At 42.9% G+C, this 19,968-nt stretch overlaps 1 protein-coding gene across 1 annotated transcript in view; it reads right to left on the bottom strand.

Moving 5' to 3' along the window:
• Positions 1–12,536, bottom strand: part of C6 (complement C6) — a gene marked incomplete at its 5' end in the record, with an annotated part of 37,144 nt that extends 24,608 nt beyond the window's left edge. The window contains 6 exons of the mRNA XM_082013529.1: positions 4,809–5,009; positions 6,990–7,128; positions 7,857–7,998; positions 8,926–9,070; positions 11,438–11,594; positions 12,379–12,536. Coding sequence (XP_081869655.1) covers positions 4,809–5,009; positions 6,990–7,128; positions 7,857–7,998; positions 8,926–9,070; positions 11,438–11,594; positions 12,379–12,536 — 942 coding nt within the window. The remainder of the gene's footprint in view (positions 1–4,808; positions 5,010–6,989; positions 7,129–7,856; positions 7,999–8,925; positions 9,071–11,437; positions 11,595–12,378) is intronic.
• Between the last annotated feature and the right edge of the window lie 7,432 nt (positions 12,537–19,968).

Below are 19,968 nucleotides of genomic sequence, written 5' to 3' on the forward strand. Positions count from 1 at the left end.
TTATCAACAGCCACATAGATGTAAGTACAAGACACATTAATTCAGCCCTTTAAAGACACTCCCCCCACCCCACCCCCCCAGACACTTCCCCACATGTCTTGGAACCCGTGTGCATTGAAACCAACAAAAAAGTTTCCTTATTAACTTACTGTAAGACCGTCAGCTGCAAAGTCAGTCAACTTTGCAGACTGGGGTGACCTTAGCATGGCTTGCTGCCGTCTCTTAAATGAGAGGTTGGAGGTTTTGTTTGATTTGGTTATCGGTTAATGAAGGCAGATCTGGCCCGGTGGCAGAAACGGTCAGAACAAAACAGCCTCTCTACCAGCACCCCCCAGAGAGACATGTTCTAGAGAACTGTGGAGAAAGAACAGCTCTTTGTACGAATGTAGCCGCCCAACAAGAGCAGAGAGGAATAAAAATACCTTTGCATTAGGCCTTAATGGCTCAGTGCACTGCAGGTCTGCTTGTGCTGCCCGATGGAGCTGCACAACCTCTCTGCTCTCAGTTTAAAGGAAAGAGAGGGAGAATCTGGTAAGTCGGCACACGGTCATTATTGCTTTCACTAGGAAACAGGAGACGGAGTCCAAGCCAGGGCAAAATACCCATCTGGTGCTGCAGCCCCTTCTTGGGAGCAAAAGTGGGGGTCCCAGAGAAAGGAAACACCCAAATTCATTTGAGGTTATTTACAGCTCTTTACCTTTTGCCCTCCATGGTGAGCTCTGGGCACACAGTGACCCTGGAGAAGTGCAGCCAGCAGACAAGGGCTGCTGAGAGCCTCTGCCCTGCACCACAGGCACCACCCCAAGACTGAGGTGCCAGGGCAGGAATTAAAACGGAAAGCAAGAGCATACACCTTTGCAGAACAGACACAGCAATCAGAAGCACAAACCAATGAAGCTGTTTGCTCTAGAAAAATAATAAAAATCTGGAACAGAACCCCAAACCTCCCAAACACCCAACATGCACCCCTCCCAGAGGGCAATGCTCCATTGAATCCCCCTTCACTTCAGCAGACTGACAGAAACATTTCAAGACATCAGAGTCCTCAAAACATATTTCCCAATTTGTTGGGACCCAAGGATCATACATATTCTTGAAAAAGAAAAACAAATCAGAGCTTACTGCATAACTTCACTTTCCAGTTGCTTTTGCAGGTTTTTTTCTTAATTTTGAGTTTGTCCAAAGAAATGTTTGTACACAATTTGGAGACACAATTAGCAAACTGATAATCAGCATGGCCAGTAGATCAAGGGAGGGGATTCTGTCCCTCTACTCTGCTCTGGTGAGACTCCACCTGGAGTCCTGCATCCAGCTCTGGAGCCCTCAGCACAGGAAAGACATGGACCTGTTGGAGCGCATCCAGAGGAGGCCACAACAATGATCAGAGGGATGGAACACCTTTGCTGTGAGGACAGGCTGAGAGTGGGGGTTGTTGAGCTTGGAGAAGAGAAGTCTCTGAGGAGACCTTATTGCAGCTCTCCAGTACTTAAAGGGGGCTTATGAGAAAGACGGGGGCAGACTTTTTAGGAGAGCCTGTTGTGATAGGACAAGGAATAATGGTTTGAAACTAAAAAAGCAGATAAATTAAGAGACTAGATATAATGAAGAAATTTCTCCACACTGACAGTGGTGAAACACTGGCACAGGTTGCCCAGAGAGGTGGTAGATGCTCCATTCCTGGAAACATTCAAGGTTGAGTTAGACAGGGCTCTGAGCAACCTGATCTAGTTGAAGATGTCCCTGCTGATTGCAGTGGGGGGTTGCACTAGATGACTTGTAAATGTCCCTTCCAGCACAAACTATTCTATGGTTCTATGATTCTATGATTAAAAGACACCCATCTACAAGAAAGGCTGGAAGGAGGATCCTGGGAACTACAGGCCTGTCAGCGTGACCTCCATACCGGGGAAGATCATGGAGCAGTTTGTCTTGAGAGTGCTCACAGGACATGTACAGGACAACCAAGGGACCAGGCCCAGCCAGCATGAAAGGCAGGTCCTGCTAGACCAACCTGATTTCCTTCTATAACCAGGTGACCCGACTAGTGGATGAGGGAAAGACTGTGGATGTTGTCTACCTGGACTTTAGTAAAGCCTTTGACAGTGTCTCCCACAGCATTCTCCTAGAGAAACTGGTGGCTCATGGCTTAAACAGGTTTACTCTTCGCTGGGTAAAGAACTGTCTGGATGGCCGAGCCCAGAGAGTTGTGGTGAACGGTGTTAAACCCATTTGGCAGCTGATCACAAGCGGTGTTCCCCAGGGCTCGGTTCTGGGGCCAGTCTTGTTCAATATCTTTACCAATGATCTGGATGAGGGGATGGAGTGCTCCCTCACTAAGTTTGCAGATGACACCAAGTTGGGTGGGAGTGTTGATCTGCTGGAGGGCAGGAAGTCTCTGCAGAAGGGTCTGGACAGGCTGGATAAATGTGGCCAGTCACACGTGGTGTTCCCCAGGGCTCGGTTCCGGGTCCAGTTTTGTTCAATATCTTTATAGATGATCTGGATGAGGGGTTCAAGTGCTCCCTCAGTAAGTTTGCAGATGACACCAAGTTGGGTGGGAGTGTTGATCTGCTGGAAGGTAGGAGGGCTCTGCAGAGGGATCTGCACAGGCTGGATCGATGGGCAGAGGTCAACTATATGAGGTTTAATAAGGCCAAGTGCCGGGTCCTGCACTTCCGTCACAACAACCCCATGCAATGCTTGGGGAGGAGTGGCTGGAGAGCTGCCTGGCGGAAAAGGACCTGGGGATGCTGGTTGACAGCCGGCTGAACATGAGCCAACAGTGTGCCCAGGTGGCCAAGAAGGCATCCTGGCCTGTATCAGAAATAGTGTGGCCAGCAGGAGTAGGGAAGTGATCATGCCCCTGTACTCAGCACTGGTGAGGCCGCATCTCAAATCCTGTGTTCAGTTTTGGGCCCCTCACTACAAGAAGGACATGGAGGTGCTGGAGCGTGTCCAGAGAAGGGCAACGAAGCTGGTGAGGGGTCTGGAGCACAAGCCTTATGAAGAGTGGCTGAGGGAACTTGGGTTGTTCAGTGTGGAGTTCCCCCCAAGGGGTGACCTTATCGCTCTCTACAACTACCTGAAAGGGGGTTGTGGTGAGGTGGGTGTTGGTCTCTTCTCCCAACTAACTAGTGATAGGATGAGAAGAAATGGCCTCAAATTGTGCCAGGGGAGGTTTAGACTGGATAGTAGGAAAAATTTCTTTACGGAAAGAGTGGTCAGGAATTGGAACAGGCAGCCCAGGGAGGTGGTGGAGTCACCACCACTGGAAGTGTTCAAAAAACGTATGGATGTGGCGCTTCAGGACATGGTTTAGGGGACATGGTGGCACTGGATTAATGCTTGGACCTGATGATCTTGAAGGTCCTTTCCAACCTTGGTGATTCTGTGATTCTGTGAAACTGACCTCCCAAGTTCCCTCCTCTTTTAAGTGATCTACATAAACTTCTATTGTCACTTTTTAAGAAAGTATTGCAAATTCACTTTTAGGTCTCTCAAACATATGTAAGTATACATCAGTCTACAAACATACATTAAAAATATTTATATGGATAGGTATAAAAATAGAGACCTCCTGTATGATGCAGTAGATAACATGAGGAAGACCCAAGTTAAAACTCCCGCTATGGATCCACTAAGAAGGGATTTTAACCTCTGTCATCTTTAGCCAACACCAGACTAAGTTATTGGCTATTGCAGGTGGGTTTCTAGGTTTTCATGACAGCAACGCTGAAAACCAAAAAACCTTCTTGATGTACGTTTCATTTAAATGAACATTTCCATAAGTAGCTTTGGTCTGAGTTTAAGTCAATAAGAAGCTACCATGTCACCAAAATAAACTTAGCAATTGTACAAAAGAACAGCCTGATCTGTATACAGATATCTACACTGGAATGGAAGTCAACAGGTTTCCAGTAGCTGGAACATCAATACAGTTGAAGTCAAACTAGAAGTAATGGAATATTTAAGCATTCAAGTTACTTGACCATTAGGACAAATTAGCAAGGCCTGCAATAAACTTCCATCATAAGAAATCTTAATATTAAGGCTGCTATTTTTGTAAAAGATTCATTCTAATTGTATTTGAAATCTTGGGTTTCAATAGTCCTTAGTTTCATTCAGTCCTATGGACTCTTCCATGCAGAAATGCAAAGAATAGCCCATCCTCTTACTTCCATTAAACTGTAAAAGTACATGATCTTATATCCGACAGTATTCATTTGCATTAAAGGTACAGAATTTTATGGGAAAAAGTTTTTCTGTTCTCAGAAACTTTTCTGTGGATGTGCTATTTATGAGATTATCTTTATGATCAAGTGCATCTTGTCAGCCAGGAGACTCCAATACACAAGTTAGTTACCAAATAAAAAACTAATGTAGATTAATTCCCAGTACAGGCACATGTATAACAGGCACATATATATTCCAGAGTGCACTTCATTTCTTTTTAGAGTTGTCTGCTACTGTTACTACATGGCATTCTGCCTTCTTAATCTATAACTAGGACAGGGAAAGGAGTCATTTACCCGATCTGATAATCTCAAATCTATGTTTTTTTAAGTGGAATAAGCCTATGATTTCTGTACTAAAAAAAGAAAAGCATGTTGCATTACAGAAGGTATGTTACAACCACAAACATCCTGTAGTATAAGAAGAGGAACCTTTTAATGCATAATTCTAGTGGTGGGATTTTTTTAACGTAATGCCAATGCCTTGATAAGGGAAGTAGCCTTTGGTAGCTCAGTTCTGAAATGAGCAGTCAGAAATTGAATGAAAGGAAGAAATTGGAGGCAATATTCAATTACCTTTTCATATGAGGCTTCGATGGCTTTCTTGAAGGAAGTAGATGATGTGACTTTAACCCGTGTCTTTCTTGAGAATAAAAATGGGACACCAGAAGATCTTCGAGCACCGTGAGTGGATGAACTACTTCCATGTCCACTATCACTCAGGGGAGTTAAATCGTTGTAGAAATCTGATGTTACATCATCCTCTTCATCTATTAGCTGGAGATTCAGTAAAGAAAAATGCATTTGCCCAAATAATAATCTGAAACAGAAACCTATTAAGCAATGAATTCTTGATTTTTTTATGGAAGAAACACATCTGATTATTTGAGACATGGTCGTAGGCTAAAAAACTGTTCTTAACACAAAAGATGAGGCTGAGAGAAGTTAATAGGTGAGATTAATACAAGATAAGAAGTAAACTTACTAATAGGCATTTACACAAGAAAAAGAAAGAAAGCATGTAACACTTTATTCCAAAATTCTCCAATCCTATGCCCCAAAGCTTAGGAATAGTTTTTAGCAAGTGTTTCAACACACTTTTCAAAGACTCTCAGACCTTCATGCTATATCCACACTATGACTAAGTCCAGTCCCATGGCTTCTATATTGTACAAAGCAAAGAACTTTATGTTTTCTGTTCTTTCTTCTTAATTCTCAGCTAGAGGATTGAACAGGTTTCTAGAGGACAGTCTTAGAGTGTACTTGCAGTGTTAGCGCCCATACTGCATAATGTACTAAGGGTAGATGGAGAGGAACCAAGAGCAAACCTGCCTGATCCAAGTTGGTAAACCTCAGTGGTGCTGTTGTGCAAAGCACCAAGACAATTTTAGCATCAGTTCAGAAATTATGCATTTCCCAAAATTCAGGCAAATCCCTCTTTGATGGGATTTGATGGGATTTGGTGTTTGAAAGATTCAATTTTTTACCTCCTCTAGACTTTTTTAATTAATAGGGCTGCTAAGGACCTTGGGAGATGAGGTGGTCCATTCCCCCAACCCACTTGGGCTCTCCAAGACATCATATGCTCTTACATGAAAGCACACTGGAGTTCCAAGAAGAAAGCCTGATCCAGTGACCCTTCTGCACCAAAGACTACACTACATGTCAAAGGATATAGATGCAATCTCAAAGGCGAGAGTCACAAACACTTAACAGTTCTGCAAATGGACGTTAGTGACTTAGTAAATCACACAGCTTTAAAGACACCTGGGCAAACCAAGGCTTGTTTTTCCCCATTGAATATTTCTGAACACAGTGATTTTTCACCATTATTGACAAAACCTACATATCATAACCAATTGAGTTGCAGTTTCCATGGAACACATTAGAGCGTCCTTTCTTCAGTTGTTTTTGCTAAAGTAATACTAAAAACTCGTAGCACTCATGATAAAAATCAGCAGTTCTAATTTCATCCATTAGCTGAGGTTTTTTTTTTTCCACATCCTGCATTCCTTTCTTCCTTCTCAAGTGCAGTATCTTTTGCTTCAGACAGGGCCTGTTGATACGTGCACAGGCAGATGTTGTGCCCTAGCCATGGTACTCAAAGTATTTTCTTAACATCAGTTCCTAAAAGTCTAAAATATCAGGTCTAAAAAAATCAGTGATTCCAGATTTTTTATAAGATACAAGCTAGGTTCATTCTTCCCTTGGTCTGTCCTGGAAGACTCCTTCCCAGACTGTCTTGTCCTCCTTGCCTCCCAGACGCAGTGTCTGCCTCCTCTCCTTTTTGCTCTTCAGAGGGGCTGAAATGGCTCAGAGAGGAACTGTGTCCTAAGGCTGCAGGTGACTAGAAGGAAGCTGGAGTTAGGACAGGCACTGGTACTGGGAGGATACAGCGGTGATGCTGAAATGAGCTGTGGACTTGAATGAGCCTCTGGCCAGATTATGTGAGGAGCAAGGCCCTTGGCACCAAGTCAGAACAAAGACATGGCCAGAGCCATGAGGAATCAGGAGAGAAGCCCAAATCACTCATTGTCTCTGATCTATGGTGCAGTGAGTAAACACAGTTCTGAAAGGCACGAGTAGAGCGCCCTGACTGCTCAATTTATCCCATTTCCACACATTACCTGAAGCATGTTCAGACCTCACCAGGTTGAGAAATCTTGTCCTAAAATACACATTACTGCCTAAGACTTGAGTGCATAACTTGTGATTACGGCAATGGATTTTCAGCTAGAAGTTGCTGCTTGAGAGTACCTGAAAGCTGACAGCCTCCAGGTTCACAGGAACACGATACGATTTCCTCGTCTCATTGCGCTTCACTGTTGTGCACTGTCCTCCATTGAAAGAGTTGCCGAGAACTTCCCCTCGGCTCTCTCCTGCCAGAATGTGAAACCTAACAAGAAATTATTTCCAGAGATTAAACAATCCCAGAAAGACATATACCACTAAAAGTTTCAAGTCTCTAGCTGCATTGAAGATTTTGTAGGTTTGAATGAAACAATATGAGCATCTGGATTGTGTTACTGTTTTGAAAGCAGCTCCTCAATAAGAACTTCTCATTCTCACTGAATTCACATGCTGTAGTAGCAACCCTGTTTCCTACCTTCTAGCAGTGCCTAACCGTCTAGGTAATCCCAATGTCAGCATGAGACAGTCACTCTTAAGCAGAGAAACACCTAAAAATGGCCACACTGCTTAAAGTAATATCCTGGAAGAGGCAATGGTTGATATCATGTGAGAAGTATCATAGGCAAACAAACATCTGTAGAGGAACATCCTCAAAATTTCTGAAGCACTTGGCATAAACAAGCTGGAAGTTGCCAATATATGATGCTCTGGTTGCTGTGAGGCAGGAAGGGTCACTCAGACAGCAATGCTCCCTGACAGCTCTTTTTCTAGTGCACCAGCAGTGCACGATGGTATCGGCAGGACGGGGAGAGGCAGTGGGCAAGTCCTAGCCTGATGATTTGGTTGCATTTTTACAATTTCTTGTTAATTTTAACTTCAGAGATTATGTGTTTTAATGGGATACTCTCACATGCTAATTGGGGATTATCTTGTTTGTGTAAATTAGTGAGATAACAATCTCAAGTTTACCAGAAATAAGCAAAGCTGTCTTACCCACTGCCCATTAACTGCACACCTGGGATGCTCTCATACTTTCTGTTACACACAGTCTTTTTCCTTCCACAATTTCTTTCATCAGAATTGTCCCCACAGTCATTTTCTCCATTGCATTCCAATTTTTTTGCAATACAGCGTCCTGCACCAGAGAAACAGCAACAGCAAGAAACTTTATGCAAAGATTCATCATGTCTGAATGCAGAAAAGGGCAATCAGGTTTTTTCCCTAGTAAAGGTGTGAGCTTGCCACAGGAATTAAGAGCGAGGCAGTAAAATGCCTGGATTGTTCCCATAAGAAATGGTTGTTCCAGTTCTACCTGTTTTGCCTTGCTTTGAAGGTGCAATGACTTAAATTAAGGTTTAGCACAAGGTTATGTGGATAAAGTTATTTTGAGTCTAGTCAGGTATATTTAAATTGAAGCAAACAGTTTAGGGAAGTGATTGTGCCCCTGTACTCGGCACTGGTGAAGCCACACCTCAAATCCTGTGTTCAGTTTTGGGCCCCTCACTCCAAGAAGGATGTTGAGGTGCTGGAGCGTGTCCAGAGAAGGTCAATGAAGCTGATGAGGACGTGGCACTTTGGGACATGCTTTAGTGGGCATGATGGTGTTGGGTTGATGGTTGGACCTGATGATCTTGAAGGTCTTTTCCAACCTTAATGATTCTGTGATTCTGTGAAATACTCACAAAATGGTTTACAATTTAATAAAAATAATGTATGTAAGTTTATGTTCAGACAAACTCTATGTATATGTTTGTACATGAAAAATTTCTGCAAATGAATATTATTGGAACAGCACTACTGTCTAGCTATCATGGTCATGCTGACGTCCCAGGCTAGAGATTGCACTTGAATTACTTTTAGTTACAGAAGAAACTGCAGACATAAACTATTGAATCCTTATTGAATATTGAATCCTTAAGTAGACTTTTCTCCCTTCTCCTTTTCCCTGGAATTTGTGCATGGAATATACAACAACTGGGTTGTCTGGACCTTTTTTTGTCTTAGTGTCTAATCTTTTGACTATCTAATAATGTTGCATTTATGCAATGAAGTTTATCATTACCACTTTCACACTGAAATTTATTCTTGCAATCAACGTCCACTATGTTGCAGATCTTCGTTGGGAAGCATGGGCGGGAATCCACCAACGGCTCAGTACAAGCCTGACCCCCAAACTGGGATGGTCGCAGGAGTGTCCGGACACGAAACTGAAAGGCAGAAGAAGTAAAAACAGGACTGTTTGTGTGAGATGTTTTTGTAGCTAAGTGCCTACCCAGGCAGAGCCACATGGCTTGGTGCTGCTGAAGCTTTATCAAAACCAGAACCCTGAAGGAGCTAATCAGTTATTTTTGTCCCTGCATCCTACCATGCCACCATCCCACATAAAGCAGGCAGGGAACTGAAATCCAAGAGCCTCAATAGCCCTGGTGGAGCATACATGATTAAACTCTTGACAGCTTGGGCTACAGCACAGGAGGAAGCAAAAGTTCAGTCCCTGTATCTTCAGTTTTAAAGGTACAGTAGGAGATGGTGTGTGAACAGGCTTACAGAGATTTTTCCTGTTCTTTATCATCTTTGTTGAAATGTAAATACTCTGACAGTGGCATGTATCACCATTCCCAAACCAGCTGGGTTGGATGGATTATTTATAATTATATAATTATCCAAATTCTTAACACAAGGGGGCCTTTCATTTGAGGAGCACTGAATGACTTGGGAGGACAAAAATGTTTTTCCTGAAAGTTTCTGTTACTAAATAAGATCTGGGAGCAAAATCTAGAGCTCACTGGGTTTCCTTTCCCAAATCAGTACTCTCCATGTAAAATAACAAAGCTGAAGGCTGTTAGACAATTTGCTTCAGATAGAAATGTTTTCCACTCTGCTTCAAGGGACTGCTAGTGAGATCTGTCTGCACGTGACTGAATTGTTCCTCCTCTAAGAATTTTACCCACCGGATAAGCACAGTTCCTTGCAGACTTCTCTTTCTTCCCTCCCTGTAGACAAACCCTGGGGTCAAACAATGCAGGGAGATGTCTAGTAAAAATCACTAAGTGACTCTGAAGGATGTTGCAAGGAGCAATGCCAGACCATCCAAGAGCTTTTGAGCTCACCATGTACTCCATTTCGGATCCGTAACACTTACTGTATTATTTGTGTAAGCTTCCATCTCTTCATCCCTCATCCTCACCAGGAACTTGATTACACTACTCTTCACACTTACCTTGGAAGTCACCTACTCCATTCTGATGGTTATTTATATTTATAAAGGTCACAAGCAGTGATCTTTATAGGTTGGGGGGAAAATGTACCGCAGTCCACAAAAGCACATTTTCACTTAAAGCAGCAAATATGTTGCATAAACATTTTATAAAATATATAAAGTTATATACAAATTAACAACACTTTCATCTATGGATGTTTAGGTACGAAACTCAAGAGGATATTGATTAAAAAAAAAAAAAACAGTTCAGCTGAGAGTAATGCCCCCTTTCAGTTCTTGCAGTTTGTTTGCTATCTCCCATTGTCCCTGCTCTGCTCTCACACTCTCTCACACACACTTGCAGGATGGGAACCCCACAGGGTGGTTCACATCTCACACCTAGAACAGCTTCTTCATGTCTTCATCATCCTGCGTGGGTATCAGAAAATTATATATGTGTATTAAGGCATACTTCTGATACCAAACATGTTTTCCAAGATTGCTTTTCACGTATGGGTTTCTGAAGCTAAGCAGAACATTCAGAAGAGACCCGTAGGCTGTGTCTGCACAGAAACTCAGAGCTGTTATCATGGTAAGCCTCAAAGCTCAGACCCACCAGCCATGTAACTACCTCAAACAATTTGCACTCTGCTTCCCTCCACGGCCTACAACCTTACATTTGCCAAGGTTTGGTTTCTTTAAGTCAAATCCACCTAACCTGAATTTTACCTCTTCCCTCTCTGACATCTCACCCCTAAGTCTACCAGTCAACAGATATAAGCACAAGAGGAAAAAACACCATCCTGGGTCTTTGTTCCACAGATATTAAGTATATTCACCTGTTTTTGTGTAGGCTATAAAGGTTGGGTGAATAGTGCTCTAGATTTCTTAACATCAATCTCAAAATTATCCTGACTATCAATATAAGATATAACCTGAGCATTTCTAGCCACTGCTGGTTAGGATTTACCAGTTAATTCTTTTCAACAGATGATCGGAGCCTATTATTTTTCTTGTCTTTAGAACATATAGAATGCTATGGATAAGTGAAAGATTCCATGACTTTGACCTGCTTAAACAGACATATAAACTCTATAACTTAATTTATACTCTATGCGGAAAATTAATCTTCAATAATGACAATGGAACTTTAGAAGCAAGTTCTCATAAATGGATTTACACCCCTTTCTGTTTTGATATGCTTATTTTAATTTATGCGCTCCATCTTCTACTGTTGTAATTCATAACCAATTTCCCGTGTTAATTTAAACTGTCATTTTGCAGATCAATTGCCGTAAGGTTGAATGTCTGCAACAAAGAGGTTTCTTAAGTATAATTTCTTGCATTTAACCCATATAATACATTTTCTACCTACTTGTTTTTTAATGCATGGGTCACATTCTGACCAAGGGCCAAAGTCTCCAAGCTGACAGTTGATAGGACAAGTTTGCTGGTTACATGCACGAGATTCCTGCTTTGTGCACAGCTGGTCACAGAAGTTTTGGTGATAATATTCATCCATTATTATTTGCCTAAAAAAATAAAACAAGTTATGCTAGGAAGGAATCATAGACAGATTGTAGATGTTCTCTAACTGTGGGTGAAGATCGATAAAGAAAATTATTCAAGCCCAATGAAAAAGTCTTGAGAGATAATAGGTAGTTGCAGAATGTTGATCAAAAGAAAAATCAAAATATATCTTAAGTTTACAGAGCAATTCTTTTTGATTCATGTCACTTCAAATGTCCCAGAGAATAGCTACGGAAAGAGCCAGGAGCAAAAGGGGAGCTTTCTCACAAGTTTAGAACATATCACCGAATTACATCTATTTTGGTGCTGCTGAATCTTTATTTGACTTTAACTGTTGTCATAAAATTAATCATACAGAGAGGAACTTCCTGTAGGCTTGCCAAGCTGGAGCTCACCGCTCCCATGGCATCACTCTGGACTGGGCAGAGTTCCCTGAGCAAGGCATTGAGCATCGGCCCCGTGTGCTCACGGGGGTTGGTGCTCCATGCATGCTGCTGCGAAGACCATCATAGGACCTGGCTGTTCTCTCCTCACTGCATGTGTTGGCAGATAGAGGTTTGTTTGGAGGCACCGTAATGCTCTGTATGCATAACCCTGTGATTAATAAATCTTGCGATTAGAATATAATCTATTAATCTGGTAAACACTTAGATATGGCAATTTTTCTCACTATATTATGGAAGCTGGAGCTTAGACACAGGATCCCCTCCCCAGAAGTGGTATTTTCTCAGGGGACATAAAATAGAAAAGTAGAAACATAAAAGTGGTGCGATAGTTCGGCCCTACCTGTGCCTCGTCTGTGTTCCATAATTGCAGGTGTGCGAACAGGCAGACCATGGTCCCCATGGGTAATGTTCACAGTAGCATCCCTGGCTGCTCCCAGCTGCCAGGCTCAGCAGGATCAGGTGCATTAACATGGTCTTGTCCATAGTGAAGGTGTCCATCTACAGCACATGGACAGGTAACAACAGCTCAAACTCCAGCTCAAAGAGATATCTCTTCTGATTTGCAGAGTCTATAAATCTCTTCACAATACAAACTTACTAAGCAGTGTACCTAGAAAGGGTCAATAATGCATGATACACGTCTACCAATAATTTAGTTAATACTTTAACGACCCGAAATCACAATGGTTTTTTTGCCACTTATTTATCAGGAGTATTAATCATGACTGTGCATTATTTCTATTTAAAGGTTGCTTATAAATAATTTTGAATGTGACAAATATACACTTGCTATTGGCCTTCATTGCTTAGAAGTATTCTCAAAAATATTTTCCAGGAATAAGAATAAAAGCATGAGATAGTTCTTCCTATAAAATATGTAAAACACCAAACAGGACCTTAAGATTAAACAGCACCATCTATTACCCTGTAACCAACTCATTTTCACATGCCTATAACACGCTTTGCATAAGCATTTTGCTATTGAATCCTTCCTTCAGCTTTTTGTTGTTCTTAGTTTTAACTAGCCTGTCTAAACCGCAACCGTCAGTATTCAAAGCTCATCCAAATTTTCTATCAACAGCAGAAAACAGAACAGCTAGTCTGTTTCTCACTCCAGTGGTCAATCAAACTTTATTTGATGAGGCAGAAGGTTATAGGCAGGCTTTAGGAAGTAAAAATACTTAGAAAACTTGAAAAACATTTTCCAGACAAACTATTTATCCACTGAAAAATGCAAAAGACTTTTCCCCCTCACCATGATATTGAATCAACAGTAAATTTGATAGGCTGTTACAGTAGAACATTATCATTTTGCTCTGCCTCAAAAAAACCCCAAACACAATAGGAAGTTTTTAAAGCAAATTATTTTAAAACAATACTCCAAAAGATTTAATTTTGAAATTTTTGAAGTGAAATGTGCAGTTGTTTTCCATTTTACGTTTTTAGCTACATATGCTATTAGGATTTTTATGCCTCACTGAGAAAAATTAAACTGCAACAAGTCAAAACATTGCTTCCACCTTTACTAAAGAAAGTCAGTAAGTCTTCACACAGCTGTTGTAGTGAGAACTCAGAGCACCTTTCCAAATAATTCATCAATGAATAAGCCCTTCAGAGAGATTTGAGTATAATCAAACCCAAAATATGGCAAAACGAGGCAGAAAAACCATCAATCTTGCCAATGAACCAAGGGGAGAAGAGGCAGTATATCTTTTTTCCTTACCCGAGTTCCTGGCTCCTTGCACCAACGGTGCCAGCTTAGAAAAGAGATGAAGCCCTACAGGACTCCCTCCATTACTTTGTTCACTCCCTCACTGTACCATACATAGACAAACGCTGTTTATTCTTACCTGTGAGCAAAACTCCAACCAATCAATACACCAGAAGCTTATCAACAGCCACATAGATGTAAGTACAAGACAGATTAATTCAGCCCTTTAAAGACACTCCCCCCACCCCCACCCCCCAGACACTTCCCCACATGTCTTGGAACCCGTGTGCATTGAAACCAACAAAAAAGTTTCCTTATTAACTTACTGTAAGACCGTCAGCTGCAAAGTCAGTCAACTTTGCAGACTGGGGTGACCTTAGCATGGCTTGCTGCCGTCTCTTAAATGAGAGGTTGGAGGTTTTGTTTGATTTGGTTATCGGTTAATGAAGGCAGATCTGGCCCGGTGGCAGAAACGGTCAGAACAAAACAGCCTCTCTACCAGCACCCCCCAGAGAGACATGTTCTAGAGAATTGTGGAGAAAGAACAGCTCTTTGTACAAATGTAGCCGCCCAACAAGAGCAGAGAGGAATAAAAATACCTTTGCATTAGGCCTTAATGGCTCAGTGCTGAGGACAGGCTGAGAGAGTTGGAGTTGCTAAGCCTGGAGAAGAGAAGGCTCCGGGGAGACCTTATTGCAGCCTTCCAGTCCTTAAAGGGAGCCTATGAGAAAGACGGGGACAGACTTTTTAGGAGGGCCTGCTGCAATAGGACCAGGGGTAATGGTTTCAAACTAAAAGAGGGCAGATTTAGACTAGTTATAAGGGAGAAATTTTTCCACACCGAGGGTGGTGAAACACTGGCCCAGGTTGCCCAGAGAGGTGGTGGTTGCCTCATCCCTGGAAACATTCCAAGTCAGGTTGGACAGGGCTTGGAGCAACCTGATCTAGTTGAAGATGTCCCTGCTGATTGCAGGGGGTGGGACTAGATGACCTTTAAAGGTTCCTTCCAACCCAAACTATGTTCAAACTGCTGCAGTGGAGCAGTCTCCTAAGGTGATGTATTTCAAAAGAAGTGAAGTTATTCCTAACACTAAGCACTTCCACCTCACAGAGGGCAGCCCCTCCAGTCACTGTGGAATCCCAAACAGGGGATGCCTGGCCTTGCCCAGGCTTGTAGAAACAAACCACAGCTGTGAGCTGCAAGTCAATGTTTACAGTAGTATAATGCAGATGACTAAAAGTTGCTGAGAAACTACTTTTACACTTTTTCTTTTCTCAGGAAAAAAAAGGAGTTACTAAAAAAGTTAATAAATTTTAAAATGTTTACAAGGAAACTGCTTCACACAGTCTACTAGGAGTCTGTGACATTCATAATCATAGAACAAGCTAGCAGACAAGAACACACTTAGCATTAACAGAAATGTTAGGTGGAGACAGCATTGGAACAGGCTGCACAGGGAGGTGGTGGAGTTACCATCACTGGAGGTGTTCAAAAAATGTGTGGATGTGACACTTCAGGTTATGGTCTAGTTGGGTTGATGGTTGGACTTGATGATCTTAAAGGTCTTTTCCAACGTTAATGATTCTGTGACTCTGTGAGACTGGCATTGGTAAGACTTCACACCAAAGTCAGGGCTTAAGGACAGCATGAGTACATCCACACTGAATTCTTACATGGGACTTCATATGAACTTAACTCAGTTGCCTGAAGCTGATGGGCCACAGCAGTGAAGAGCACTGTTTGGTCTCACTCACATTTTGGCAAAGTTGCATGCAGCTGCTGAGGCTGCCAGCACATCTGCAAGCAGGCGAGCTGATGCGAGGAATGGAGAGTCTGGACCAGGACAACAAAGCTGGCACTCCTGTAATCAATGTGACTAGAGAAAGGAGCTTTTCCCCAGTGTGGCAGCCCACCTTGTGACACTGCAGGACTGCTCTCCATATATATTCCTCAGTTCCTCACAGGCTTTGTCTATAGCATATAGTCAGCGCAGTCTCACTCCCTTCTGCCCTGGCTGGAGATCAGCACTTGCATATATGTGCATCCTTTCCTTGTATTAAAGAATGTGTTATGGCATCTGAACAGCAGGCTGTTCACTCAATTTCGTGTTCACTTTCTGTCTTCACCATAAGCTACTTGCAAGGTTTCCTCTTGACCTTTTAAAAGTATGAGAAATCAAACAAGATATCTTAGAGAAACAAGCACGCACTTAGAAATTTAGTCAGCAATACGGCAAGTAATGACTCATGCAAACAAGGGTGCCTTCTAGGATTCATTTTCACATGGAAAAGCATCAGCACCAAAATATACTCTTCCTCTGGACTGCAGTTCTGTAGGTGAATTAGAAGTTAGTATCAGGCTGGACTGGGTGGAAAATACACTTTGCACTTAATTCAATAATTCAATGAGGTATTTTTTCTCTTTTTTAAACTTTTATCACCCTATAGGCCACCCACGAGAAGATATAGTGAAATAAAAAAATGAAGTCACCTTTAAGCGTGAAAGACCTTCTTGAATGGCTTCAATGCTGAGCTGTTTTGACATATCCTATGGCAATAAGAAACATGAACCATAAAATATTGTATTTACTCTGTCCATCACCAGGCCATCTGATGACAGGGGTGGCACTGCCCCTGGCATGGCACAGTGGCGATGGGCAGCCTCGCCTGCAGACGGGTGCCCATGGCTTGTGCCCTGCTTCACCTGGAAGCCCGCACCACTGCCTCCTCCCTGGGTGACACTGCCGATCTGGAGGAGGTGTGGGACCGAAGAGCAAAGGCAAAGGCTTGGAGAAGAGGGGTTGTATCAGCACAGAGGATGCTGTGAAACAGCAGCACCTGTGGAGAAAAACAACTTCTATCCAAGGGTTGTGTTAGCAGATTCAGATTTTATGCTGCAGGATTTGAAAGCATTGAGTTGCAGCTGCCATCTCTGGCTGGTTTGTCAAATGAACAGTCAGGCATCCCCTCTCTTACACGGAATTTGCTGCTCATTGATTTTAAGTAACGATCTGGAAGTATTTGGTGCATCAGTAGTAGCCCAAGACTCAAGACTTCACTGTGGCAGGGGTTGGCACCAAGGTCACTCTGAGGAACAGCAAAGCAAAGCCAGACACAGCTTTTGTCGACATGTGTTCAGGTGGCTTTGCTCTGTATCAGGTGCAGTTCAGGGTGTTTAGCTCAGAAAAGCACATCCACTGCTTGCACAACCAGGAAGACCCAGCAGAAGCCTTGTTTGCTGAGCCCCAGCCCTGTTGCTTGCACATTATGGTAACAGGTGTCTGGAGCCAAGGAAGGAAACCCCAGTTCAGCGCCCTTCTTCGTTTCTGTGCATTCAGGCTATTGTTTTGTCACTTCTTCATCCCACAGATCACCTGGAAATTAAACTAAGACTTTTGACTTTTAGTGGCCACTTTGGATTTTACCCCCATTAACACCCCGCGACCGATCTGACAGGCTGAAGCGTGACCACAGGATTACCCCAGCACAGCTACAGCATAGGTCATTGCCCCAGAGTGGCAAAAGCACTCCTCTGCCAGGGGCTGAAACACTTAAAAATGGGTTTTATCTACCCCACAGTGGAAAAGCAAAAGCCTGAGGAAACTAAAATCCCAGTTTCCATGCTTGTAAGGCACCTTACCAGCAGAGGAGAGGGCAGGGAACCAAGTAGAAACATGGTACACAGGCATTCACTCAGCACCCAGCCACCTCATCTCCTCGTGAGGGATGGATGGAGAGTCAGCCACCCTTTACACAACACGGAGCTTGCCAACCAGCTACCAAGGAAGGAGGAAGCAGCACCTGAGTGAAGAGGAGTCTGAGCTGGTCTATCCCAGAAGAGAGTCACGCGTCCTCCATTGCGTGAGCTGCAAGGCAGAGCACCAGGATCCCTCCTGCACCACAGCAAGGAGCCGTCAGGAGTCTCCACTGCAAGATTTGTGGGGCAAGAAGGAGGTTAGAAAGCACCTCGTGCTAGTTAGAAATTCGGGTACACAGCTGGAAGGAGGATACATGAGCTGGGCTGCTTGACCCACATCTTGTATTAGCCCAAGTGAACAGGACCTTACCTTATAACATTTTTGAGAATAAAAAAAAAAGCTATCATTAAGTAGCTACTATTCAAGTTGCTTGTATGTTGAGGAATTTGCAGTTAAAGCATGCCTACTGTATGAAACAAGTCATTTATTTAACTGTGTTGTTTCCTGGTTAACACTTCACAAGTACTAATGAGGTGGCATCATTAATGACCAGTAAGACATACACTGAATATTATTTTTAAAAGAGACCTGTTGAAATGTTTGTCAAAAATTTAATGGAAATTGCCTTTTTTAACATTTTTCATAGAAAATATCTACATTCCCATATTTTTTTTAAATTTGAAAACTTACATTTATGATGACTGACATTTTTAAAAGGGGAGGGTTCCTTTTTTTCCCCTTAAGAAAAAGTGGAAAATTTCACTTGAAAAATGCTTGAAATCAATTTGAAAAATAAGACATATTTTCTATTACTTTGCTATTTTTTTCCCACAGTTGTCTCTGCTAAATAGACCTAATCTGTGGTGTGCCCAGAAAAAAATGAATCACACATGTACACAGCCCCCTTCCTACAACTCTGCGAGTGCTTAAATCAAGGTTATTAAGCTGGATGAGAACAAACCCCAGAGCAGGATTTCCTCAGTACAGTTATCTCTCAGTTCTTCATGCGTCTAAATCAAACACAACTTAAAACAAACCTGCAAGAACCTTGAGAAAAAATTACTTCCTAAAAGATGCACCAGGAGAGGCCCTTTCCACCACCCTTCCACAGGCTGTCTGGACCAATCTGTAATTTAAATAATTTATAATTTCATTTATAATTTCATTTATAACTACATTAAATTATATTAAATGTATAATTTATAATACATATTTTATATAATTTCTGGTTTCTATAAGCACACCACTTACTGGGGTGGGTTCCTCTGTAGAGGACAAGTCCAAGAGGGGCTCGTGCCTCAGCAAATAACACGTTCCAAAACATGGCTGTCTGACCTTTTTCAGAGAAGAGGAGTTGCAAATTTTGCCCATGCGATTCAAAGGATACATATGACTCCCACCTTCGCAGAAGTGAGTGTGTTTTGCTCCATCGAGGCTTTTCAGGACCACCCAGGTTACCACAGGAGGTAAGTCACTGAGAAAACTAACCCTCCCTCAGTACCCATAGGCACCTGGAGGCCACCGGTACACTGGGGCCAGAGGTGGATGCTGAGGTCTGAGGGGATTCGGGACACCTGAAACACTGACCAGCAAGGCATGCTGGAAGCACGAGAACTGGTGGTACCTCCGGAGTGCTCATGAACAGGAAGGACAACAGAGCTGTGGGGCATTCGTACCCCATACCCGAGCAGGTATTCCAGGCAAGAGAGGAGAAAAGACCTCTCATTTCATGTAACAAATAACTCAGCAGTTACACCAGTGCTTGGTGCAGATGCTGGTGCCGTGAGTTCCTGCGAGCATGCCCAGATTTCGGGGGACAGAGGCTTGTCTCACAGCTGATTTCCTCAATATTCGCCGGGGTAACCTCTCCCCGCCGCAGCGGGGGAGCCGGGGTGCACACCGCGGGCTCTGGAAGCTCCCGGGATCCAGCTCTGAAAGCTGGCCTAAGTCATGGGAAGCACGTGGGGGGAAGGCTCTATTCCAGGCCGCTGGCAATAAGCTTTGCAGTTGCGGGAGCCATCTGCTGTGCTGGGCGTTCTCGTGCCGGAGAGGAGGTCTAGCGACGTGCATATATAAGGCGAACACTGGAAATCAAAATCTTCATTTCCAGGCTCCACAGACTGATTTCAATTTGCTTCCAGCCAGTTTGCCGGTAGATCTCAACTTCCTGAAAGTGATAACATAGTGCTGAAAATGCTGAAAGTAGAAAGATAAGATCCTGCCTGATAGAAAAAAGGATAGAAAAAGCTTCAAAAGGAACAGTGTGAAGCAATAAGGATCCCTGATAAACAACTGTCAAAAAAGTTTGATAATCATCAATCAAAGCATAATCACCTTGTTTGATTAAACCAGCACCCGAAAGCCACCCCACAGGGGAGAGGTGAAGAGAACTGGACTCATCCCTAATCACTGCTCCTGTCCCAGTGCTTGCAGACACTCACCACCTCTGTGCAAAAAGAGGTGATCCTCTGAGTCTGCTTTTTGCTCCGGGGCCTTTCACACCCCTGGGACAATTTCAATT

This window comes from Phaethon aethereus, assembly GCF_964289735.1.
Source record: "Phaethon aethereus genome assembly, chromosome: Z".
Classification (NCBI taxonomy): Eukaryota; Metazoa; Chordata; class Aves; order Phaethontiformes; family Phaethontidae; genus Phaethon; species Phaethon aethereus.